Source organism: Microtus ochrogaster, unplaced genomic scaffold, assembly GCF_000317375.1.
Source record: "Microtus ochrogaster isolate Prairie Vole_2 unplaced genomic scaffold, MicOch1.0 UNK3, whole genome shotgun sequence".
Lineage (NCBI taxonomy): Eukaryota > Metazoa > Chordata > Mammalia > Rodentia > Cricetidae > Microtus > Microtus ochrogaster.
Window position 1 is genome coordinate 3,525,172 of NW_004949101.1, and position 26,321 is coordinate 3,551,492.

The following is a 26,321-nucleotide window of genomic DNA, read 5'->3' on the forward strand; positions in this document are numbered from 1 at the left end:
GGTGCAGGCAGGCTAAGAAAACAAAGGAACTCCTGCCCGCTTGGGTGCCCTGAAGATTCCTACCCAGTGCCCAGACAGGCTGGGCTGGTTGATGTTATGAGCCGAAAGAGGACAGTGGGGCCGAAGTGGGGACGGTTCTGGGGCAAGCTGAGTGGGATGGGAAGAAAGAGGCAGTATGCAGGGAGTAGAGGCCCTGAAGAGAGCCCCAGAAGGATAGGCCTTAAAACTGTTCTTGAGCACTGGTCCTAGCATACAGCAGGGCAGGGTTAGGGGTGGGTGCTGGGGGGCTGGGTTGTGGGTAAGAAAGACAGCCCTGCAGAAGGAGCTGGGGGAGGGGGTTGTGCTCTCTTCCGGGACAATCCGCCCTTGGATAGCACACACTCACCCGTCCAGATGGAACTCCTCAGCATCTAAACATGGACACCTGGTAGCCCAATGACCCGCAGACAAAAGGGAGAACTTGGGGAGGGGGGCAGGGCGGGGACGAGTAGACCACAGGACAGCCTGTTGCAAAAGCTGAAGGTGCCCATGCTCCCTTTCGGGGTTCCCTGAGGCCCGCCCTGTAGGCAGGCACTCACCACTCTGGGTGGGCAGCCCCAGTGTAGGAGCAGAAAACAGTTCCCAAGCAAAGGACCCAGCAGAAAACGCAGGCTTGGGGGAGGGGTCGTGTGCAAGAAACACAGTCCTGCAGAAGAAGCTGGGGGAGGGGGGTCTGTGCTCTGTTCCGGGACAAACCGCCCCTGGATAGCACACACTCACCCGTCCAGGTGGAACTCCACAGCACCTAAACAGGGCCGCCTGGTAGCCCAATGATCCGGGGACAAAAGGAAAAACAGGGGGCAGGCAGTGCAAGATCCAGGAGCACAGAGGCACCCCTGGAACACAAGCTGCCAAATTTATTAATTCTGAGAGTAAATACCTAGAAGTTTGGTTATTTCAGTAGGTTTTTGTTGCTACTGCTTTGCTTCAACAAAGAAAGAATAAATGGAAGGAAGGAAGGAAGGAAGGAAGGAAGGAAGGAAGGAAGGAAGGAAGGAAGGAAGGAAGAAGGAAGGAATTAAAAATTGCCACATGGAAATCTGACAGATTCATTCATGCAATTCTTCATTCAGCAAAGCTTTCTTTCCACATGACAGGCAAAAATCCATATCCTGAAGATGTGGTAGTGAACAAAGCATTCCTGATTCAGGGTTTATCCCTCACTGGGAAACAGCCAGAACTTGAAGAGTGCATCCTTACCAGACTTTCCCTGGAATGGCTTAGGGCAGGGCGAGGTATTGGGAAGCAGCCCTTGGGCATGGCTGGGCTGTAATTCCAGCACCACCCAGCTCTCTCTAGTTGCTCTGGAATGCCTGACTCATAAGCGTGGTACTGGAATTAAGGAGGTTCTGTAGGCAGGGTACTTAGCCCAGCCTTGGCTTCAAGGGGGGCACTCAAGAAGTGCCTGGTTCCTTTGTCTCCTCCTTGGACAGAACCTGTGGGCTTCAATATTATGGTAGGAATGCTAAGTGTGCATCTGAAACAACTCATCTAAGGACTGATCATGGATTCAATCTGTTTCCATTTCTTCATAGGTTCAAACACAGCAGCAAACTGATTTTCAGAGCTGGGAAGAGGATTGAAATTTGAACATTTGAGCAAGAAGGTGACCAGGAAGGATGGTGGTGAGGACCAGAGGTGAGCAGGGAGGCAATGGTGTTAAGAGATGGAGGCTCTCCAAACCATGTCACAGGAAGAGATGGCTGAAAGACCAAAGCGAGGGAAACCGGAAAATGGAAAAAAAACTGATAGCTGCCTTTAAAGATATACAAGTGAGAAAGGCTGAAGATGTATTGTACAAACTCAGAATGACATAAAGACAGCTAACTTTGGCTCTTCAAAAGGATGACACTGTTCACAACCCCAGGCAACTAGCAATGAGAGGCCTCTGCAAGGAGGTAAAGAGTGAACTTCCTGTCACTACAGGTATCCAAGGACATGAAGATACAGCACCTCAGAATGAGGCTCCCAAGGCTTCTCCAGCATGACCTGGGCCACAGGAATTTTTTAAGTTTATGAGTGTTAGAAGCTTATGGCTCTAATGTATGTGGAGAGGCAATCAAATAGCCACAAAGGTGTGCCGCTCCTGCCTCCCCTGGGAGTTGCCCATTAATCCCTAAATGACAGCTCCTGCCCTTACAGAACTCCTGCCACACTTCTCCCAAGGAACCCGCAGAGTTGGCCATTTCTGGACTGAACACAAAGTGATGCCAGGGAGGAAGAACACAGAGAGGTCCTCACAAGGATTCACTGAAACACTGGAAGGAACACCAAGGCCTCTGCTGTGCACCCTGCAGCTGGCTACTTCCTAAGGACGAGGTTTTGATTACGGGGGCTCATGACCAGAAATCAAGTTAGCGGGGCTGCAGATACGGTTTAGTGGTCAAGAGCATGTACTATTCCTAGAGAGGACCCGAGTTCAGTTTCCAGCACCCACACTGGTTCTCTCACAACCACTTGTAAACCACAGCTCCAGGGAGTCTGACACACTCTTCTGTACAAGCCCCCACCGACACACACATAGAATTTAAACAATGAAAGTAAAATTTGGTCAGTGAAGGCCGGAGTCCAGAGTATAGTAAGTGAAGAACTGTGGGTCATAGCTGCCTTAACCACAGTGATCCTGTCTGTAGGGACAAGACAGCAGCTGCTAACAGCCAAACAGCAAACAGACAATCAATCTGATGGTCTGTATGGTACACACCTTCTGTCTGCCTCTAAGTCACAAATAGCGTTAGAAACCTGGAGATTGGGCATCATGGAAAGAGAGATGTTCCTCCTGTCCCTTCTCCCCTGACCATGACTTCTGGAGAAACAGGTAGTGAACAGTCACTACAAAGGAAGGGGAGGGATAGGCAGTGGGGATCCTATCTTGGCCACTGGAGGTTCCTCAGGAGTGGGACAGTGGACGCATGACTGCATCAGATGCTGTGGCTACAGAACAAACCAACCCAAGTTGGCAGCGCCAAGGAACCAACCACAGCTGTTTCATTTTTCTCGTTCCTGGTTCTGAAAGTGCCTGGGCTCTGGTGCACGACTTCTCCTCAGGGTCTCTTCTGAAGTTGCCTATCAGATGGGGGCTGTGCCTGGGTCATCCAGGAAGGGTCTCTACTCCCACGTTCAGTTGTTGAACCAGCTCGGACTGCTGACTGGGAAGCCTGCATGTGGCTTTCCCTGACACCTTGGCTTTCTCCCAGTGTGGTGGCCAGGTTCCAAGATCAACTTATCCCAAGGGAGAGAGCCTGATGGAGGTTGTACTACCCACAGTTAACTCCTATGTAGAAGGTACACAGCTTCTGCTACATTTTACCTAGCAGACGTAAGTTACGATGGCCAGCTACACTCACAGAGATAGCCAGCAGGCCAAGCCTCTGCACTGGTGGACATGACCTAAAGTCCCATGAGGTACAAACCCTCCCTAGAAACTACACTCTTGTTCCTCTGAGGGATGCACACACCTCCTTCCAGCCTGGGGATTCCCTCCACTGTGCCAAGCTTTGGGCTAAAGAGCACTGCTGCCACAGATGTGCTCCACCTTTGAGAACCTTTAGGAAAAGAAAATCACGGAACAGCTGAATGACAGCTCGGGGGCTCCTCACTTTAAACAGACCGACTCTCTTTGAAAAAAATGATTTAGGACGAAATACAAATTCCATTTCACACAAGGCAGAGCCTGGTGAGAGATTAAAGCGTTGCCTGAAGTTATGCATCCATTTGCTTTGAACTCTGGAGCCAGAAAAGCCTGTGTATGCCCTACCATCTCACACCCACCAAGGGCCACGGGCTGGGCAGGATGTTTTCCATGGTACCATCTCCCTAACGTCCACTCAGACCTCAGGGAGTCTTCTCTCTGAGCAACACTTCTAGACATGACTTGCTGACTTTCCTGGATTGCAAAATAAAAGCTTTCCTCTGCTGACAGCTAATCCTGTCCCCTGGCAGAAGAATCTGGGGTAGGGTTCTCTTGGAGCTTCTAGTTTGGCAGTTGTGACAAGTGTGGAGCTTCCTCCTGGGTCCCCAGACGTCTGACACTGGGGAGAGGTAGTAAATGATAGAAGGAGGAAGGTGGATATGTTTTGCGATTTTCACAGACCTGAACCTACCGCTAACTGGGAGCCTTTACCAGCAAACACATTGTGAGGCTGGGAGTTCTAGAGGGCCAAGTCTGAGTACTTGCCTTGAGGGAGGACCAACAGGAATGGGCACATTCCGAGGAAGGGGATGGAACATGATAAAATCTCTGGGGTTGGAATGTACTTCCCAGGACATTAGGACACGTGAGGAGACAGATGAAGCAGATTAGCCAATGGCTGTTAGGGCCCTACTTGTCTTTCTCTACCCTCTGCTTTTGGGAACACACACTGGCCCAGCTTCTAACCACCAGAACCTGTGCACTCCTTCCCCCTAGGCATGACTGCTGAAACAGAAGAACTCCAAGGTGTGTCCGCTGTGCCTCCGAAGTCTCTTCCAAAAGGACTTTAAAATCCCATTTTGGCTTCTAATTCCTCGGGGGCGAGGATTTCATCATGAGAATTTAGGAGAGACACAAGCATTCATATGGCACCCCACTTCCGCCATTCTGCGTACTCACGTGTGTGCCTGTCTTTGGAATGTCACCACAGTCAGACCACCCCAAAAGAGGTGACCCATGTTTCACAGACATAGAAACTACTGACCTTCTATGCCTCTGCAGTCTCAAATGCTAGGCTGACTTATTAAACTGAATTATTTAAGGCTGAATTAAAAGTAGCCGCACAGATGCCCCTCTCCCTTGGTCAGTAGATTGTACCCTCTGACCCTGGTTTCAGATAGGACACTGGCCCCTCTGTAGAATTATTTTCTGTTTCTAGCTAGAAAAGGAGCGTTTCTTTAAGATGCCCAGACCAAATGTCTTGGTGCTTATTGGTTCCCAGGGGGATACAATCTTTCAGTAGTTATCATTAGAAATCTACAACTATTGTGTGAAAATGACACAAATTGACATGTTATTTATATGAAAATTTCCAACCCCCCCGCTCTCCCCTTTCAGTTTTAAGAATCTTGTCTTCAATTTTGTTGTCTCAAGCATTTTATTGTGAATGTTTGCCAGCATCCAGGAAGGTAGGAAGAATTTTAGAGCGGCCACCTACAGACCACAGACCCAGCATGAAAGGGATGAAAGTTGTATTTTATTGTTTCAGTATTTTCCATGTAGCCTGGCCAGCATCCATTCATTAATCTGTCATATTTTGGTATATTTCAAAGCAATTTACAGAAATTAATGTCTCCCCCCCCCATGTCTGCAATAGGAAGGCAGAGACTGAAGAATCAAGAATTCAAGGCCAGCTTGGGCTACATACTGAGACCAGATGTCAGACAAACTCCAGCTATACTCCTTGCCATTCATAGACTGATAAATGTATCATTAGCTAAAGTTTATTTTTTCCCTTCTTTTGGGTCCACATTTACCTACAGAATGAAGCCCACAAGTCTAAGTTCTACTCTCGGTGATTTGGTCACAGCTATACACTTGTGCATCCAACTACAACAAAGCTAAAGACACACCATGACCCCGGGGAAGCTCTCTCGCACAGTTTCTTAGAATCTTCCAGGCCCATCTTGCCTCCTCATATCCACATATCGTATTGCTAGCACTATGGAATAGTTCATGCTTGTTCTAGACCTGTGTGGAAGCATGCACTTTGATAGAAGCCTTCTTAGCACACGGCTTTGAGATCCATCCATATTTTGAAGTATAGATACATCCTTGGTTATATATGTACATACATGCAAACATATATCAACAATGTAGATAGCGAATACATTGTGCAGATAGCAAATACCCAATGATAAACTTCCTGGGTTAATGTTAATGAACTGGCTGGGTTTTTTTCTGGGAAAAGTCTTGTAAATTTTGATCATTTTTTTTCCTCAGGTACTTACACTAATTTGGTATTGAAAACTTCATCAGGGAGAGCAACTTAGCAAAGACCAGTTACCTGTAATCTCCCCCTCTCATCTCTCTCCAAAGTGAAACTGTGGACTGGACTAAGGAAAGGGATGGGGTGTAGGAAACGTCTCTGTGGTTCTTAAGGGCTGATTGCCAGTCCTGTCTCTTCAAGTGTAATAAAGAAAAATCAGCTATAGTAAGTATAAAGGGGAAGCTAAGGGACTGAAGGGAGGGGAGTGATGTGATCCACTGTGTAAACAGCCATGTGGAAGTTTCTGGAAGCCAGGAGGTCTATGCAGCATCCTTCTGGAGCTGGACAGATTCCTTATGACAGTTAACAGTCATAGCATCAGAGAGAAGAAAGAATTCCACACTTGCATCTCCTGAGACATAGAAGCTAAGATAGGGGAAAAAACAACAACAAAAACACCAAACAAACAAACAAAAAATTAAAAAAAAACCCAGGCCCTTGCACTAAAGTGAAAATTGTATTATGGTCGTTGAATGGAGTAAGATTCTTAATTTCCAACAAATTCTGTCCCGGGAAAACAATCCCTTACCTGTCATTTATGTTCCTCGGTCCCTTACAAGGTGAATTTTAGTAGGTAACTTTTGATTTGTAAATGACCCATATAAAGATAACGCGTGAACACTTCCATATCTGTCCAGTGCCTCAGCTTTCTTTAGGCTCCTTTAGAAGCAGACACCAAGACAAGGATCTGAGTGCTTATTTAGGAGGCTATCCCAGGAAACACCGGAAGGGAACAAGCAAGTGATACAGGGACAGGAAGGCACCCAACACACCATGCTTCTTTAGTTGTTACCACTGGTAGGCTTTCATCATCTGCAGAGAGAGCTAGGGAGATAGTTCAGTGGTTAAGAGAACTTTTTGCTCTTGCAGAGGACTAGGGTTCAACTCTGAGGCCCCATGTGGTGACTCAAAACCGCTCATCACTCATTTCAGGAGGTCCAACACCTTCTTCTGACCTCCACAAGCAGCAGACACATCCTTGATGCCCAGTCAGAAGTTATGACAAAATATTCATCCACATCAAAACGAAATGAATAAATATTAAAAGAATGTTTGAAAAAGAATTCAGCCCTTAACACCACAGGATATTAGAGTGAGCAGGTGTCATCTGCAAAAAAAGGAAGAATGCCCTCACCGTACCCCAAATCTGCAGGTACCTCTTCTTTTTACTTCCCAGATTCCAGAAATGTGAGCAACAGATTTCTTTTCCTTAGAGCCAAACAGTCTACAATATTTTGTTACAGCAGTCATATGAGCTAAGACAACAGGAAGCAGAGTCCGGCACAGAACAAATCCAACATCATTTGAACCTGTTCACCACCTTTCGGCTCTTCTTCATCACCCGCTGGGATTCATTCCATACACACGACTTAGCAGGCAGGATCTAAAGCCCCAAATCCCCACCAACCATGGTCACTCTCTGGATTTGCCCAGAGCAAATATACAAGATTTCTCATATGCAGAATTCCTGTTTCTCTATAAAAGACACATTTAGTGGCTTATTTTTATACCCATCGGCTGTTCTTGTGTGTTGTACAAATACTTGGGCAGTTAGAGCTATTTCTATTTTATTCCTAGATTTTTATATTAATATCTGTCAAGTTCACTATACTCTTCTCATGTCCCCCAAATCAGAAAAGAATCAATACGAAACATCACAGCTCCCTATGTGTCACTCCCTGAGTCCCTGTCTGTGAGATCACTTCGTCACAGCATATGCCCAGGAAACGGGCATCCACTCAACACTAAGCACGTGCTGGATGTAAAGGACCTGGTGCTCTTTATTAACTCACTCTGTGAATCCTCTCTGCTGCACAGAGGAGAAGCCAGAGTCCCTGAGATATTAAACAGCTGTTTTACATGAGTGTCAAAGTGAGGATTCCTCCAGCCTACATCCCTTATTGTAGGATTATAAAATGTGAGCATCCTGCCGGAGTGGTGGCACACACCTTTAACCTTTAATCCCCACACTCAGGAGGCAGAGGCAGGAGGCTCACTGTGAGTTCAAGCCTGGTCTACAAAGTGAATTCTAGGGCTATTACACAAAGAAACACTGTCTCAAAACAAAACAACAACAAAAATCTGAGCATCCCTTATCTTCAGGTTTCCTCATGACATCAAGACAAATGAATAGCAGACTACTGATAAATCCAGCCTACTCTTTGGCTCCCAACCCTTTGCCTCTTTCATTATTGTCTGCAGCACTAGGTGGTCTATAGCCTGCCGTGTTTCCTGTCTCGATTCCTTTTCTCTAATCTCAAACGTGTGTAGGATCTTGAAGTCTTACTATTGGGCTAGAACTGGGAGCCCAAGATGAGCTCCGGGTATTTATATAGATAGATAAGATACTAGGCTAGCATAAAATTGTTTTTGTTCTGTGTTTCTAAAAAGGGATGTTAGTATTTAATTTAGGGATTTTATTTTTCTATCATAGAAATGAATGGGAACATATCAGAAGGCCCACTAGCACCCATACAACAAACTATACACATTCATATTTAACAGGTTCTCTATAGTACATTGCGAGCACTATTCTCAACTTAGCTAGGCGTGGCCCTATGTAGACGAGGTAAAGGAGGCCATCAGTCTATTGGCCACTGGAATCTCATTGAAGGAAGTCTCTATGTCTGTGGAAGTCTCTGTGGTGCATAGCTCAGCTCTGCCCTCTTTGTGTCCCTCAGGTAGACAGCTCAGACTGATTTCGGGATCCTGGAGAAATTATAAAGATGCTCTGGGGTGGTGGGGAGGGGATGAGCTGGGTCTCATCTCCTAGACACAGAGCATCACATTCCAGGTCAAAGTGTGACAGGGAGAGCTGCTTACACCCTAAGGTCCTGCCTTGTTTCCCTTACCTAAGCCATTCCTGCTTCTAAGCCTAAGGAGAGACACAAACTTCACATTTCCTTGAGTGACTCTCATGAGCTAGACCAAGGGACTTAATACCTGAGTGCACCCAACAAGCCCCAGAAAAGTTGTAAAAACTCAGATGTCTGGGTCTTCTTCCAGAAGTTCTGATCTAACAGGCCACAAATCCAGCCAAAAAATGACCACTTCTAGAAAGCCCTGAGACCCAGGTTGCTCATGGTTCTGAGGTCCCTGGGCACATGTGGATGAAGGCAAATCAGGGCACTTTGCCAATCTAGATTTGTAGGTATGATTTAAAAGCCTATTGTGCACATCACCAAAGCTAGGGGTGTCAGGCTATCACTTGGCTCGTCTGTCCTCATTCTAGCATCTTCTAGTGGTGGATTCCAGAGAGGTTTCTTCATATATTGAAACCCCAGCTTGGCTTTATCTAAACAATGAGGTAAGCTGTGCAAAAGGATAACTTCCTAGTGAGAAATTCAAATGAGTGTCCCCATTACCCTATATAGATTGCTGTTACAGAAATGACAGAGGAGAGAGAAGTAAGACACAGAGGGCTAGAGACATGAACTAGCATTTGATCCTGAGCCAGGAGGGAGACATCACTGCTTAGGCAACACAGGTCTAGTCAAGAGAGTCAATGGAGCTTCAATGGGTGGACATAAAAGTAGGTGCTGTCAGTCACCCCATTTCTGTTCTTAGGACCTCTTCAAGTAGGTGAGGATGTTGCCCACCATTCTGGAGATGCCTGAGATGCAAACTTTGGTGAAACTGTCCATGGATGGCATGGGCTGGTATACCTGGGTTCAATCCTGCATTGAAGCTTCACTCTTAGACTCAAGGGAGAAACAAATGCAGGAATTAATGAGACTGAAAAGTAGAAGCTATGAATCATGAGACAGTTCAGAACAGTGCTGCTGAAGTATTTCTAGGGAGTAGAAACCTGTTCTTCAAGTAACATTTTAAACATATTCCCAATACAAGAACAGAGAAATATTGAAGGATGGAGTTTTATATTATCTGTTGAGTAGAGGGGGCAGGAAATGAAAAATACGTAGCTCACAATCCTTCTAATCCAAGGGATTACATTAGATGTATTCAATGTGGTACAGGGATGGTCAGGGTTGGGAACAGAGAGGAAGCTTAAAAAGTCGTTGTTGGTTTAATCTTCTTTCCAGACCACTGAGGCTTTGGTGTCAGGGTCTAGAACAGGGAACAGTAATAAATATTTCTATGAAGGGTCAAAGGATAACTAATTTTGGCTTCACACACAATATTGTCTTCTACTACTCAATTAAGCCCAAATAAACAAGAGCAGCCACCGACCACACATACATGAGTGTTCGTGACTGTTTTCTAATAAAACTTTATTCATAAAATATAGTTAACAGTGACATTTTATCCAAGGGCTTTAGTTTGTTGAGACTGACTTTAAGGGAAGGGATTTGGAAGAGACTAGAAGTAGTAATCCCTCCAATTCCCCTCAACATTGTGATTCTGGACTTGCAATTATTTACTTACCAACTGGAATCATAGGAGACCCATTCCTAAGCTGGAGGCCTGAGCTGGGTACATTTGTTTCAAGGGCCAAACTGTTCCAGTCAGCTAATGAACATCTAATACTCTGAAAAGCCAAACATGCTTTACAAAGAGCCCCCAAAGCCTTACATCAAAGGACGGTTTATCATCCTTTGTCTGCTTTTCAGAAGAATTCCAGACACCACTTACCAGATTATGTTAGAGAACAGTTTACTTTTAAAAAAGAAAGGTCTCAATAAAATGTCTTGAAGATCATAAAGGGACGTCAAGGTAGATGGCCCTTTCCTGGCGGAGCCCATGTCTTCTAAACTTGTGATGACTCGGAAGTAGAAAGCCCCCCACTCTCTTTCATCCTGTTTGTCTACAAACTAGCCTCTTTTGGCCTTCTGAAGCCAGAAGTCCATTGAGTAATTCCTCTACGTATTGTCTTCTCACCGTTTGACCTGTGAGAATGGCGGCTTGTTGCTGAACTAGCCTGAATACTGTAGCTATCCTTGGAACAGCCTGAATAGCTGGCCAGGTTCTCATGTGCCTGAAGACCCTTATAGTGAATGCAAATGGTTCTGTCAGCCTGCCTTCTTTTCCATTTCTTTAAGGAGGATAAAGGAAGATGCAACTCATTGCATGCACACAATGACCACTGAGGACCTATGCACACCTGTCCACACCTTGGTCTTGTAACACAGGTCCAGATGTCTTTCTTACCTCTACAGACCTTAGGCCCAACTAAGCTAAGGGGTGGAGTGAGCCAGGAGCAGAACTTCTCTATCCAAAGGGCCTCATTCCAAAGCCTATCACTTCAGCTCTTTTCCTCCTTCCAAAGTTTATTTCAGAGAGAGGGACCCTAAGAAGAAACTCATTTCCTCAAATTATCAGAGAACTGAAAACGGGGATGATGGAGGTTTCTGGAGACCCAACTGCAAAGTATATAAATAAAACTCTGCCAAATGTCCACTGACTTATAATGAAGAATGCATTTCTGCTGCACTTGTCCACCACCCTCAATATTACATTTAGCTAACTTAATTTTCTGTGGCTCAAATTTATTCAAAGTGAAATTTCTCTTAATAGGTCATCTGAATAAACAATTTCAAGTGCTATTTGCCAAAAAAACAATATGTTTCCAGGCTTCAGATGAAATCGGCAGTGTCAGGCTAAGAAAACAGCCTCAAAAATTCACAGAGAGCTGGAACAATTGCACAAAAAATTGGAGCCTGGAGGTCAGTCTTTACACTCAGTTCTGGAAGGGGAAAAAATGATAGGTTTCTACTAAAACCAGGGGAGATGAAATGTGCCATTCTTGCAAAAATTAAAAAATGCCTAAAATAATATATTCTAAAAAAGTGGCAAGTATCATATAAAGACTAAGACACCCCAATACTGCCAGACCAGTCACATAGAACATTATTATTTCATAAGAGGCTCTGCACTCTGCTTCTCCTGGCCTATATATGGGGTGATCTAGGCTATTGGTTATCATGATATTTCATTTGTGTTTTAATAAATCAGGCTTGCCTAAAGATCAGAGTGCAGAGCTAAGCCACTAGAGGTCAGGGAGTGGTGGCACATACTTTTAACCAAGGACTCAAGGCCACCGTGGGCCATACAAGATTGACTCTGTCTAAAAGAGAAACCGAGCTCATACAAAGCTGATCGCAGCACTTGGGATCATGCACCTCTTAATCCCAGCACTAGGGAAGTGGAGGCAGGAGTAGCATGGCTGGGTACAGAGAGGACTATAAGGCAGAAGGAGACAGTTGCAGGAGAGGTCTGGTGAAGAGCACTGCAGTCGGCAGCCACACAGAGGACAGGATGGCCCCTTTGTTTGTCTGAGCCTTGGTAGAGGTGAGAACTCTCTAGCGGCTTGGCTGCTTTGCTTTTCTGATCTTCAGCTTGAACCCCAGTCTCTGTCTCTGGGTTTTTATTATTCGTGCTACAGCTGACCTTCAGGGAGAAGTAAGGAGAGGCAGAGAGAGAAGGGGAAGAGAGGGACAGGTGAGGAAGGGGGGACGGAGAAAGGAAAGGGAGGAGAAGGCTGAAATGCTTTGGAATTGTGCAAATGCAAGGAAGTTATTAGGACAAGCAGGAGGCTGACTTGGAGTCGAAGTTTGGTCAGTCTCTATTCTGGAAATTTCTCTGAATTAGTGGGTTTGTGTAATGGAAGGGATGAAAACTGGAGTTCTATTTCATAGTTGAAGAAATGGAGCTCTGAGAAGCACACCAGTTCCATGACAACAGAAGGAAATAAATGTCCTAATTTTACTACTAGAGCCCAAATCTATAGGCTTCCTCTACCGGCCTCTAAAACAAGGGTTTCCAAGGACACAGTCTTGGAACTGAAAATGGTGACAACATAAGTAGTAACAGACTGTGCTCTGGGACAAATGTTACATTAACTCTTGCTTATGACCTTGACACCTTGGCTCACATGGCTACAGCTCAACTGGCACCCAGCATGTTCCAGTTCCTGTACAAACAATCACCCCTCCAAGCACAGAGGGAACCCCCATCCATAGTCTCTGTCAAGGCAGGGCCACTGCTGGCATCACAAATAGGAAGGGAAAGAGTCCAGAAACCGCAGTCTCCCTTCCTTGCTCTGACACGAAGACTTCTGAGAGCAGACACCACTGTATTCAGCCAGCACAATGATATTCATTGTGTTCAGAGCCTCTTAAAGGAAAATGAACAAAGATTGGGGAATGGATCCGCCACAGCTCACTCCAGCTAAGTCCTCACACTCAACGAGTCAGAGGTAGAGATCACACAGCAGCTCACAGTTTCATTTATTTTGGTTTCCTACAGTCAACTATGGTCCAAAAATATTAAATGAAAAATTCTAGACATAAGCAATTCATAACTTTTATTATAGTACATTGCTATAACTACTCTATTTTATTAGCAGTCATTATTATCCATCTCTATTAAATTAAAGGTTATTGTAGGTATTCATATATAAGAAAACTATATGTATGTATATATATGTATATATTTACATATATATATATAATAAATATAGTGTTCTCTGTGCTTTCAGATAGCTACTAGGAGTATTCAGTATACCCCCATGGAATGCGGGTCTATGGCACTTTTAAATTAATAACACTAAATCAAAGCCTTATCTGTGATTTGGCTTTTATTTCTGTCCCATAAAATAATACCTGCTCATCTTTGGAAGGCCCTGAGCCAGCTATTTCCTGCATACCCAGCATGCTTGGATCACACTACTATTAGTCATGGAGGTCAGTAGAGATGGCGCTATTACCAGCACAGGATCTTCCAAGCTTGTCTGACAGATAAGAGCATTTGATTCTCACAGACTGTCGGATGCTCAGCTCTAGACCACTCGAGGGAGTGGGTAGCTGACAGACCTAGACTGACCATCTCGTGTGGAGGAGGAGCGATGGCACTGTGGCTTTAGGGATCATCTGAAATGGGGAGACAGACACCTTCCAGCATCCATGGCGAGTTCGCAAGTCGACTCATGCAAGGTGTCCTAAACGGTGCATACTCTGTGACGTCAGTACCAGTTCGCACTTGTGAAAGAACAAATGCTTGCCATAATTTCCAAGGAGTCAATGGGCTAAGATAACCTGGTTACATTGCCCACAGCCCATAGGTCCCAAGCTAGAACTCAAACCTAGGTGTGACTCCAAGATCTAGGCTGGAAGGTTGGAAAAGGAGATCACAGAGACACACATCTATCTACTCTTCATTCTTGAGATGTCTGCAAGTGAGCTAGTAAGACAGAAAATAAGTCTGGAATTTTTAGACCATCCTGCCCATTCATCCCTCCCATGCTGATAAACATGTCTGAGGACCTGTGCTGCCCAGTTATAGCAGCTACTGGTCACATGCAGCAACTGGATACGGGACACATGGCTAACACAAGGGAGCATCTGAAGCATGTTTTTATTTTATGTTATTTTGGTTCATTTGATTTAATTATAATAAATTTTATGTGTATGGGTATTTAGTCTACATGTATGTTTGTGTACCATAGATATGCCTGGTGCACGCAAAGGCCAGAAGAATGTATTGAATTCCCAGAACTGGGGTTACAGACATGTGAGTTCTAGGAATCAAAACTCTGGTCTTCTAGAAGAGAAGCCAGTACTCTATCACTTAGCCTTCTTTCTCTTTCGCCTTAGCCATTTGATTTAAATTGTCACTGACTATTATCATCCAGGGTGCAGTTAGATACATTACACAAAAACAGCATTCAGGAAAGGAAGTGGTCCCCCACAGTTTGCCAAGGGAGGGGAAGTTGAAAAATGCAGGCCCCAACACACTAGAATGTGAACAGGGCTCCCTGCTTCAGGCATGAAAATCCTCCCTATAGCTTAGTTCAGAGTCAAGGTCCCAAAGTGAATCCCTTTAGTCTACAGATGAGTAAGATAGGATTATCAATTCTGGTACCATATTCCTTTGTAACCATTATTTGTAATGTTTTATGAGCATATAATAATTGTGCCTATTAGTGGGTTTAATTATGACATTTCCATACATGCACATCACAGTCTTCCCGGCACAGCATGCCTGAGCTCTCTTTCACTGTCTCCTCTCTTCTTCCGAAAACCTTTCATCTCTTCTTCTCTGGACACCCCCTTTAACAACTCCAGTAGATGCTACGTTTGTGAGTTTTTAAAAAAAATCAATCTGGACATGTTTGCTATCTATGAAGTTGAGCCATTTCTTACCTTGAAATGGCTTTCAATGTGCCTAAAGTTTCTAACCCTATCCTCTATGAGGAAGACATTCCTAATAGGGTGAACGATGCCACAAATGGCAAGACTGCCTGCCTTCTTCCTATAAACAAAGCCACACCAGCAGGAAATAGAATCCTTCCTTCTCCACCAACCCTGCAAATAGACACACTCAATGACGGGTCTTCATCACTACGTCGCATTTCACTCCACTCTTTCCACCACAGAGGAAGAAATGAGATTTCTACTGCTGTGATTCCTGTCTTCCTAGGTCCTACTTACCATTTGCCTCCTAATTGAAGATATCCATTGAAAACTGTTTGGCTACCAGACAAGATCTCTAACCGAGTCCTTGGAGTAGAAACTGCACCTTTCCTCTCCTGTCTGTTCAGGTCAATCCTTGATATGTCTGTGCTTTTCAGGTCATACATGACTATCCACTCAGCAAGGCCCTTCAGACCCATCATGGCCATTTTCATTTAGAATTAATACAGCTTGCACATGCTTCACTGACCTTTGAAAGTGTTCCTTGCAAGCCTTTAATAACAGCACACAGTAACCATTCGCCCTCCAATCTGAGGACCATATGTTATATAGTATTTTGGGGTAGACATACAAGTATCTGGCCTTCAGTCTTTCCATTTCTATTTGAGAAATGATTATTAAGATGCTTGGCATGGTAGAAAAAGATCCTTCTACTCATTTTTTTTCCAAAAAAGGAGTAGACACATATGACTTCTTGAAACACTTTCCATATCAAAAGATCTAAGGCCCTTGGGAGCACAATGACAACTCTCTATCCCCATCTTTAGATACACGATCTTCACATTGTTGAGTTCTGAGGCCTCTAAGAGAATCAAATGTGAGCTTCTGAGACATATGCCCCAAACATCTTTAAAATCCCTCCAGATTAGAATTTAAAGAGGAGACAAGTCACCAAGCTCAAGCTCATCCTTGGCCACAATCACAGAAAATGGCAGCCATTGTCAGGACAACGCCACCACTATTACCTGGCTCAGTGCAATTCTTGCTGCTTCGGAGTCCTGCATCTTCAGAAGTCAGTGTATCATTCACCTGCAACAGCTTCCTCCCCACCATCCATTTTCGGTCTTCCCCAATGAGATCCATGAGGTCAAGTTCTAGAGAAGGAAAAAAAACAGAATCACCATGATCACTAACAACCGAATGCAATATCAGTCTTTTCCCATGCTGGCCCGTGCCTTAATCAGCTATTGTCTTCCTCTGCACTGCATGTGCCTTTAAGGCTATAACTTTGAGGGTTTCCTCTGAGTGTTGAATCCTACTAGACCCAACAAAAGCGGCCTTCTATCCAATGTCAGGAAGGAACTCATGTATGAACACTTCATTGCTTGAGAAGAATGACAGCGAGGTATGCATTCTATACTGGATTCCAGAGTTTCCCACAGTGTGAATAAACTAATGTTGTCTACAAGACAAATCTCTTGATAAAGTATATTTGGTTGATGGTTATCTCCTCTGGATTTCAATCCCCTCTACCTAATGACGCTAAGAAATATTTAACAACCAATAATATCCATGGCAACAATACTCTCAGAAGAGCTAAATTCAAACTACAAATATGACACCATTAAGAAGCAATCTGGGCCAGGTGCTGGTGGTGGTGCACACATTTATCTCAGCACTCAGGAGGCAGAGTGATCTCTGTGAGTTTAGGTCCACCCTGGTCTACAAGAGCTAGTTCCAGGACAGCCAGGAACTATACAGAGAAAACCTGTCTCAAATAAAATAAAACAAAACAAAACAAAAGAACTAATCCACGGGAACAATGGAGTCTACTGAGTACTGAGTCAGTACTACCAATTTAGCCTACCAATGTCTACATCACCACCACTTTTGCTTAAACCATCTCTTACATAAACCAACTGCATCTGAATTTATGCTCAGAAACTACTTCTTGGAGGTTACCCAAGATAAGGTACCATTTCACCATCTCCAAAGCAGTGGTCTGTAAGAGACCCAGCCTAAGATTCCATAAAACAAGACATGAAGGGAAAAGATGACTCCAGAAGGCATGTTAAAGGGTGAACATAACCATGTCTAGGTCTCTGAGTTATATGGCCATGGAGATGAACATGTCAGTAGGAAAACAGAGAAGACAGGGCACATGAGGGAAGAGGCTCTCCATCCAGTTTAGGCAATACAGAGTCTGAAGTTTCTACAGATAAGATTACCAGGAGGAAACAATATAGCTTCTTGGTAATGATACCTCAGGCAAGAGAGCTAGTACAAAAGAGATCCCAGGGAAGGCCTTGGGATACAGTCCAGATGGGTTCCCTGTAGGTCTCATGACTGGAGGGAGACTCCATACACACATGCATTAGTGATGACCAAAGAAACAGAGAAAGAAAAATCTTTGAGAACCTAACATTTGTCCAGCGAGCAGGCGGTTAAAAAAAAAAATTCAACAAAGCATCATGAGAGGAAGTGGAAAGAAGGGAGCAAGGTGGAATGAAAAATAGGAAGAAGCATCTAAGGAAGAAAAAATAACAGTCTTGAACACTGGATAAATCCAGCAAGACAAACAGAGAAATGAGAGCCTGAGCTTGCCATGAGGGGGTTGTTGGAGACAGAGGCCATGAGGGAGTTGTTGGAGACAGAGGCCATGAGGAGATTGTTGGAGACAGAGGCCATATGGGGGTTGTTGAAGACAAAGGCCATGAGGGGGTTGTTGGAGATGGAGGTGGTCAGACATGGTAGTTCATTCCAGAAGCCTGGCATAAAGGAAAGAAATTATGGGAGATCATCACCTCCAAGATGGCTAGAATAACCGTGTTTAGAACAAATGGTTGTATTGGATTCTTGTTTGTTTTTTTGAGGAAGAACTTAAAGCTGGGTCGGTAGAGAGGGGGGAGAGGATCTGGAAGGACTTGGGGGAGAAAAAAAATAAGATCAAATATATTTAAAATTTAAAAAGATCTTAATAAAAACATAAAAAGAAAAATGGTTCTAAGTATAAGACAGGGGACTACTTTTTGGGCCCAGTGGCTTTCACATATCCCATAGAGTGCACGTCCAGACAGTGTGATATTCTGAAATGGTCAACATAGGGCTAAAAGCCACCATCTCCTAGTCTCTATTTTTACAGTGATTCTCAATTTTCCAAACAATTTTACCTTCATTACAGAGTTTGATTCTCACAACACTACACAAGAGAATATGAATATTATCTCTCTAGAGACAAACTGCTATAATATCACAGAAGGCATTCAGTAAGCATAAGGTGAAATCACTGTTCATAACTTATGCATGGATAGCTTAGGGTCCTAGACCTTTCTGTAAAGGGCAGTGCTCGTGTGCCTCTCACTTCAAAATCTCCAGAGAGTAGCAGCAGCTCATGTATTCCCCAAATACAGCTCTAATCCTGAATGTAAACCTGTCAAGATACCTAATTAGAACTTAGGTATTTAGCCAGAGAAGAACCCTAGTCAGAGAAGGGTAGAACAGTCCAATAAACAATCACTTCAACTCCAGAGTATAAAAATACTCTACGGTAGCTACATGTATTTATTGGGCCAGAATTATCAGAGCACCACTTAAGAAAGGGTTTAAATTTCAATCAAGTTATCTGGATAGCTTGTTTAACCTGAATTTTGGTCCTATGACTAAAAATGGTGCCAAGCAGAGGAGAAAAACAAAAAGAAACTCCAAGAACTCATGAAGAAAGCATAAAGTCAGTGGCCTAAAACTCCAATAAGCAATCTTTAAACATAAGTATACCAGATTAAGACTATCAAAACTTTGGGGGGAGGCCTTCACTTTGTCACAGACTAGGTGTCAGGAGCAGCTTCTAAGGAAGATGTGCATGCGACTGACTTGCAGACATTAGTCCAAGGAAGAATGTGCCAGGGATTAGAGAAGTATGATAGGGAAGGTATGCATCTAGCCAGCTGCAAAAAATATGTGAGGAGCACTGAGCCCCTTTGAAAGTGCTACAAGCCAGAGAGCAAGCATCTCAGATACCCAAGATGTGGAGGAACATGGGAATTGGTCTACCCACTCCTCCTCTGCCATAGGTTGAAGGTTATTCCCACAAAATTAATTCTTCAGTTTTTTAATCTTTTATTTCTTATTTTTAAAATTGTGTGTGTGCATGTATATGTGTGTGTGTGTGTGTGTGTGTGTGTGTGTGTGTGTGTGTGTGTGTGTGTACATGTATACTTAAGTACAGGTGCCCATAGAGGCAAGAGCTGGGATTCTAGACTGCTGTAGCCACCAAATTTGGGAGCTAAGAACTGAACTCAGGTCCTCTGCAGAAGCAGTACATGATCTTATTGCTGAACCACGTCTTTATGGCCCTCTCCAGCTTCTCTAACCTATGACACAGAGCTCCAAAGTAAGCTCTGGCCTTGGACAGCAAGATGGAGGTTCCGGAAGCTGTACAGTGTCAGTGAGCAATGAAGAGTCTAAACAGGTATGGGCACAGTGCTATGCTATCTGCCAGTCCACACAGTGTCTAAAGAAACAGTCATGCTGTGGCTGGCAGAGCGGCCATTTACTATCTGTCCTCATAAAGTGGGTCAGAATTCGGTGCTCTGTGGACCTGCAGTCTTAAGGTTCAGGCAGACCCCCAAAGACTTGCAAAGAGGCAAAAGTATTCCTTCCAATGACTCCCAAAGCTCGTTTGCCAAGTTTTTATGGTTCTGTGACTCTAAGAGAAAAGCTGATACCAATTAAGAGATGTAAAAGCAAAGCCAGCTATTGTAGCAGAAAATTAGAGGATTTTTTTAACATAATGATTCAATATCTTCAAGAATTAGACTCTATTAAGACAGCACCTCAGCCTTCCAAAACCTACAAACTTTTATCTCAACAAAAACAGACTTGACCACTGACCACTGATACAACAATGATGTTCGGAGTCTGAGAAAATATTAATAATAAAAATAGTAACAACGTCCAGTAGGAACAAAGTTTGATGGTTCTGTAGCTCAGTTTGATTTCCTCAAAAAAAAAATCTCTTAGTAAGAAGAGAAGGCTTCAGGACCTATGTATCTCTAAATAACTCAGAGTGTCAGCAACTTGCTTAAGATCACAGGCAATCTGTGGCCATATCGAACACTTCCATAGCTTTTGTCATTACGCTTACTGAACATCTATTATGTGCAAACAACCTATATGAAAATAGTAGCTCTATTTTTTGCAAATAAGTAAATTAAATGGAAGCATATCCTGGTTAAAAAAAAAACTTGCCCTGCATTGCACAGTGAGCAAGAAGCAGAGGAGGGATTTGAACCCAGGAATAATGATCTCAAAGGCCAGTTTCATGGCAGATCCCTGGGTGGAAGACGCTCACCCTGGTTGCAATGCACAGCTAATAGCAAAGTAGATTGGGAAAGGGGCTTGCATTTAATAATAGGTATGGGTGAAGACTATCTCATGAGACCTATTAAACAGTCCCCAGAAACTATTACAAAATTGAGCAGCACACCTGGAAAGCATCACAGACCAAAGACTCAAACACTAGTAAAATCTCATTCTTTGCCTGACACTCTACTCAAGAACCTGGCTATCTATGACAAGGGCCATTGCCAATCCTTGCATACAGAGAGAAACGACAAAGTATAGGCAGCTGGGGAGCTAGGAGGCAGGGGGAAGTGAAGCAGATAATGCAAAGGATGCTCACACTTGCTCCTTTCATTTCTCCCTCCTAACTCACCTCCCTGGCTCCTTAGACTTCTCTCCTACAGCCAAGAGGCTGCTCCGCAAAGCTACACCCGAGCAATGTCAACAAAAACACTTGGCCCCAGTCCACAGCATTCTTGGCTTCTCATCTGCCAGGCCCTGGAAGTTGCATGTTGGCCTAATTAGTCAGGGGAAGGGGAGGAGGCAGGAGGTGCACAGGGGAAAAGCAGCAGGCTCCCATGTCACATGTCACCCACAGAGGAAGCTTGTAGGGCTGTGGTCTCTCAGAAGAAGTGACAAGAGGGGGCCGCAGAGATGCTGTGGGCTGCTGCTGTCGAAGGAGGAAACTCAGTTCTCAATCTGAGATCCGAGCTGCACGCACTGAGGAAGCAAAGAGAGTGGAGGCTGGGTGCCAAGTTTCCGTTACAGAGCTGTGTGTTCACCCTTTGCACTCTCTCCTCCCCCTCCCCCTCGTTCTCGAGTTCTCTCCCATTCTCCTTCCCATGACCAAAGCAGTCAGAACCCAGGGATTTCAGATACCAATAATGGATCGTTTTGGGAGCCTGATCCATGACCCAGATCCTCAGCTCACAGCCCTGACGCCTAACACACGATCTCTAGTCTGCTAGCCTGACTCTCAGCCCTTCTAACCTTTCTCAGACACAGGTCTTAGGCTCAGAAGACAAGGTGTGTGTGGCGGGGGGAGGGGGATACTTTTAGTTCTCTGCCAAGGGATTAACTCCTCAGAGGCCTAGACAGGTTGAGGATGGCATCATCGGTGAAAGTAGAGCAGCAGGAGAGGGAGGGGTAAATAAGAGTGGTTGGGGAAAGAAATGTGATCAAAGCACACGTGTGTGCACACACACACACACATACATACATACACACACAATGCACACATATATGCATGAAAATGTCACCATATAACATGCTGTGCAATTAGTAAGATGTTAATAAAAATGGAAACTAGAGGAATGTGAAATGTATCTTGCATGTCCCTCTGCTATGCACCAAGTCCCCTTGCGATGCCACCATCACCACATCCTGTTACCCTTTCACGTCAGACGTTGACCAACCAAATGTAACCCAAGTCCATATCTGAGCCCATAGTCTAGGTATTCATTTCCCCACCTTGTCCTGGAGTGCTAGGGGAGGCAGGGGAGTGGCCTCACAGGAACAACAGTTCCTCTCGGAGGGTACATACAACTCTACCCTCTAGAAAACTGGAATGCGGTCCTGCTTTTTAAAATGAGAGTGGAGAACCTCCATTCCCAAGGATCCGGAACACCATGGCAACAGCCCCTCCCCGCTTGCAGGTGCACGAACTAAGTTATGGAATCTCCTGCATCATTCAAAAAGGGAGGAGCAGAAAACTCAGTCTCAGGGCACGGGGTTCAAGCTGATGGTGAGGCCACTGGCAGACTCAGGGCTGGCCCTGCAAGCCTCACCGAGGCTATAAATACCCACCGTTCAGTTTACACAGCTGCCTCCACTCTATTCACCCCAGGTCTTCACCCCAAGGTTGGAGGTCGAGTTTGCACAAGCCAGCAGCCTGCAGACCGCCTTCTGCAGGCTCCAGTGATCAACACCACTCTCCACATGGCCCCTTTTCTGGCCCACCCCTTATATCCCAAGAGGGCAGCCGGGCAATTTTTATCTTCTATAAGTGAAAGGGGTTTATACATGAGGATTTTTTTCCAGTGAATTTTTTAAACACTTTATTCTTATTTCATAAACCAGCTTACAAAGCAGCAGGTTTCCATATGGGACTTTTATACATATTCATTGGGGCCACTTCTCTCCCCCTCTCGTTTCCTTGCCCTCCCCCTCACTGGGTCACTCCCTTTCCACTTTTTTCTACATCTACCCTACCTCGAATACAAAACCCTTCTGAGTTTTGAAACAAGAACTTCCCTCTGCATTGTTTCCTGGTCCTCAGGAAGGAAATGTGTGGTGAAGCCATAACTCAATAATGGGAGCCCTCCAAATCCAGCAGAGAGGGAGAAGCTGAGGCTAAGTGGGCTATGCGCTGGTTTCCCTCAACTATGTGGAAGCTTCCAGAAAGAGTTCCAGGGAGACCCAGAGGTATTTAAGAGAAGAACCCCAAACCCTAGGGAAGCCAGGGATTCCATTTTCATACCTTCCTGGGGCTAGACATTGAATTCTGTTATCTAATTCGCATGAAGTTCCCTGGCCATACCAGTTACGGGTGCTCCGTCCAGACTTTGAGAGGCCATCCTCTTGGCACCAGAGGCAAAGGTCCGAAGGCCTTGTCAGAATCTGGCATTGCTGCTGATGTGGAGACAAAGAGCGCGGTAGATCCAAGCCTTGGTGGAGGCAGGGAGGATGAGGACCTAAGCAGGCTGTGAGATGGCTGGTATACAGTCATGTCAGACATCTATAGAAACTGCCTATCTCAAGATGAGATGCAAGCTCACTACAGCCAATGCAAGCAAAGGCCCATGTTTGTCCCTGCTTCCCACCAGAATCATTTTTATTTCTAGTCCAACCTGATGCTCACCACTCCATTGTCCCACCTTATACATCCACACCCAATTCACCAACCTGGAAGAAGTCTGACAAGTTGAATGAGTTCCTGGCAAGGAAGAAAGGACTTCTCAAGTTTGAGAGCAAAGGCATGAGAAAAGATCCAAAGTGCTGCTGACAATGTGGGGAAGGACAAGGCCGGGTAACTGTGACAATGACATAGGGATGGAGAGTGCAGACAGCTTTCTCTCTTCATGACGTATACTCTACTACAAATGCAGCAAATGCAATTGTTCTGATGACCCACGCATCCTGCCCATGCCCCAATTTCCTCTTGATGGTCCACTGGCATGTCAAGGATCTAAGCACCAAATACCTCCTGTTCTCCTAGTCTCTCTCTTTGCTCATCAATTCAGCTTCCTGGAGAAGCTCCTTTACCACCTGCTGCCTGCTGAATTTTTTTTTCTAGATTCCATTATCTGCAGAGCTAGAAGATCAGGCTCTTCATGATGCATCTCTTGACTGGCCCCACATAAGAGGACCCCCCCATACACAAATACTATGTTAGATATGGAGATTCTTGTTGCAATATATTGAGTGTGACAACATTAGGACATAGGCTCTTTAGGAGGTTATTAGTTTATGAGGCTGGGATGTCATCACTCAATCACAGGGATAGTATTAATGTTCTTATAAAGGGACCTTGGAGAGCCTTCTAGCTCTTTTTTTCCAAAACATAAGGAAAAAGAAGACAGCAGCCTGCAAACCAGAAGACAGCTCTCACCTGACCCTGCCCTGCTACCTTGATCTCAGAATTGAAGTCTAAGGAACTCTGAGGAAGAATTTTTTTTTTATTGTTTAAGCCACGTAATCCATAGTATTCTGTTATATTTAGGATACTTCTCAAATTTTAATATTATTATGTGTAGACACAGAGTGAGTTTTGAAATTCTTTTTAATTACTTTCCAGGAAGACCAGTGCTGCTGGTCCAAATGCCACTCCGAGAGGCAGGAGTTTCACACGTCTTTAAATGATGCACGCATATGTTCAGAAAAGGGTCTGAGTAACTGTATACTAGTTTTCCCCACAATGCAATTCAGAAAGGAAACTGCACGTGTCTGGGAAGTGAGTTCTGCAGGAACTCCAAGCAGTCCTTCCCCAGAGAGTCCCAGTTTGGAAGATGGGCTGAGCAGTCCCAAAAGGAATGTGGAAGTGAAATGGCCAGACTGGAAAGGAAAGAGCTGTGGTTCTACCAGGTGTGGGTTCCATATTGCAGGAGGAAAGTCTGGGGGGCATTCTTCTCTTCATGAGGCAACTCTGAAGACCTACAGTTAGTCCCTCCATGAGCAAGAGCCTACTGGGTCCACCAATTATTGTACAGAACTCAGGATCAAATACTAAAGTCAAACCCATGCTCCCTCTTTGCCCGGAGAGAGGAAGAGAAATGAACGGTGGGTTTCTCAGACAGCAGAAGCCGTTAGGTCAGCCAGCAGTCCATCCATTCACCCAAGGGCTGCAAACCCAGCTCAGCTGTGCTAGCAACAGTGCAATCAGACTTCTAGCAAGGACAGTCTCTAAAGATGGAGACAAGGGGGAAATAGGAAGGAAGGAGAGGAGAGATGACATCAGGTATACTCATAATTCACTGAATGGAATGTGGATCTCACATTGAAGTGGAAACTATATTGCAGATAGAGGTTGAAACACCTAAAATACTACTTCTCTAAATTCTCTTCTTTGCCTGTCTGACTCAAAATCTAACCTACCAAGAAATTTCCAGTGGGTTCGTAAATACTTATGTCTTTCAATGTTCGTAAAATCCAAAATAATTCTCTATATTGTAGAAGGCAAAAAAAAAAACCCATACAAATACAATGGAGATTAACTGAAAACTTTATACATCGATGAGATTTTCTTATGCCCATGCTCACCAATAAGTTAGTCACCAGCCACAAGTAACTATTGTTCACTTAAATAAAGTTACCTAAATGGGAAATGAAGCTTCTATTTTCTCTTAATTAGTTTAAGCATAGGTTTAAATAACCACATGTAATGGGTGTCGAACAAAAGTTGGTTGCATCTCTTAAGCCAAATGTTTCATTTGGAGGCCACAAATCAAGGTAGACTCCCTATTCTACTGGCATACTTCAGGGACGAAATAGGCGAAGGGTGAGGTACTGGCCTTTAGTTAAAGCTGATCAAGTATTACAGTGATACAAAGGAGATGGACTTTTTGTTTTGTTTTTCTTTCCCTTTCTTATTTTCATGGGTAAAAGAAAGACAATTTTAACAGCAGAAGAGAACAGAATTTTCAATACTGAAAACTAGCCCAAAGCCCTCTTACATAGACATTTTCCACCACAGCACAGAATCATCCCCAAATCTGATTTAAACCTCAGGAAAATCTAGCCGATCAAGCAATCAGATGAGGTCCCTGAGGAAGGGACCTGGTAATAGGACCTGTCCTCTTGGGCATATAGTGACCTGGGATTCTACCCACAGATCTGCCAATCACTTTTGTCTGTAGAAGTAGACTCAGTTCATCTCTGTTACTGATCTGAGCACTGAAAGGCACGAGCTATTTGACCTCTAATGCTCCTTTTAAGTTCACCTTTTATCTAGGACAGGGTTCTCTGATGGCTGATAGGATCCCTGGCCTCCAGAGCTTTGTGGAGGGGTCACATCACTTTTCAGAGAGAAGGAACTACTGTGTTCATCGCATGTCAGTGTAAAATCAGAAAAACATAGATTAATTTAATATTTAACAAATGAGTGGGCAGCACCACACTGAGTGCACATGCCCAATATTAATAATTACTACAACCAAAAGGCAGGGGTGCTCCTCAAGGAAGAACACAGGACAGGCATGGTGCCACCCATAGCTCCCCTGCTTTCGTAGAATTATAGCATGGCGCTCTTTAAACAAATTCCGTTCAATGAAAACACAAATTATTACTCAAGTTAGTAAATTCTGTACACTACTTTGAGATGAAATATGGATGTGATCTCAGATATTTATTTTTATCTCCTGTATGTATAACTATTCTTTAGAGAATATTTTTT

General features: G+C 44.3%; 1 protein-coding gene across 1 annotated transcript in view; it reads right to left on the minus strand.

The window, feature by feature from the left end:
- The window catches only part of Slc24a3 (solute carrier family 24 member 3), a 482,375-nt gene that overhangs the window by 400,432 nt on the left and 55,622 nt on the right, over positions 1–26,321 (minus strand). The window contains exon 2 of the mRNA XM_005365499.3: positions 16,117–16,245. Within this exon, the coding sequence (XP_005365556.1) occupies positions 16,117–16,234 (118 nt within the window). The 5' untranslated portion in view covers positions 16,235–16,245. The remainder of the gene's footprint in view (positions 1–16,116; positions 16,246–26,321) is intronic.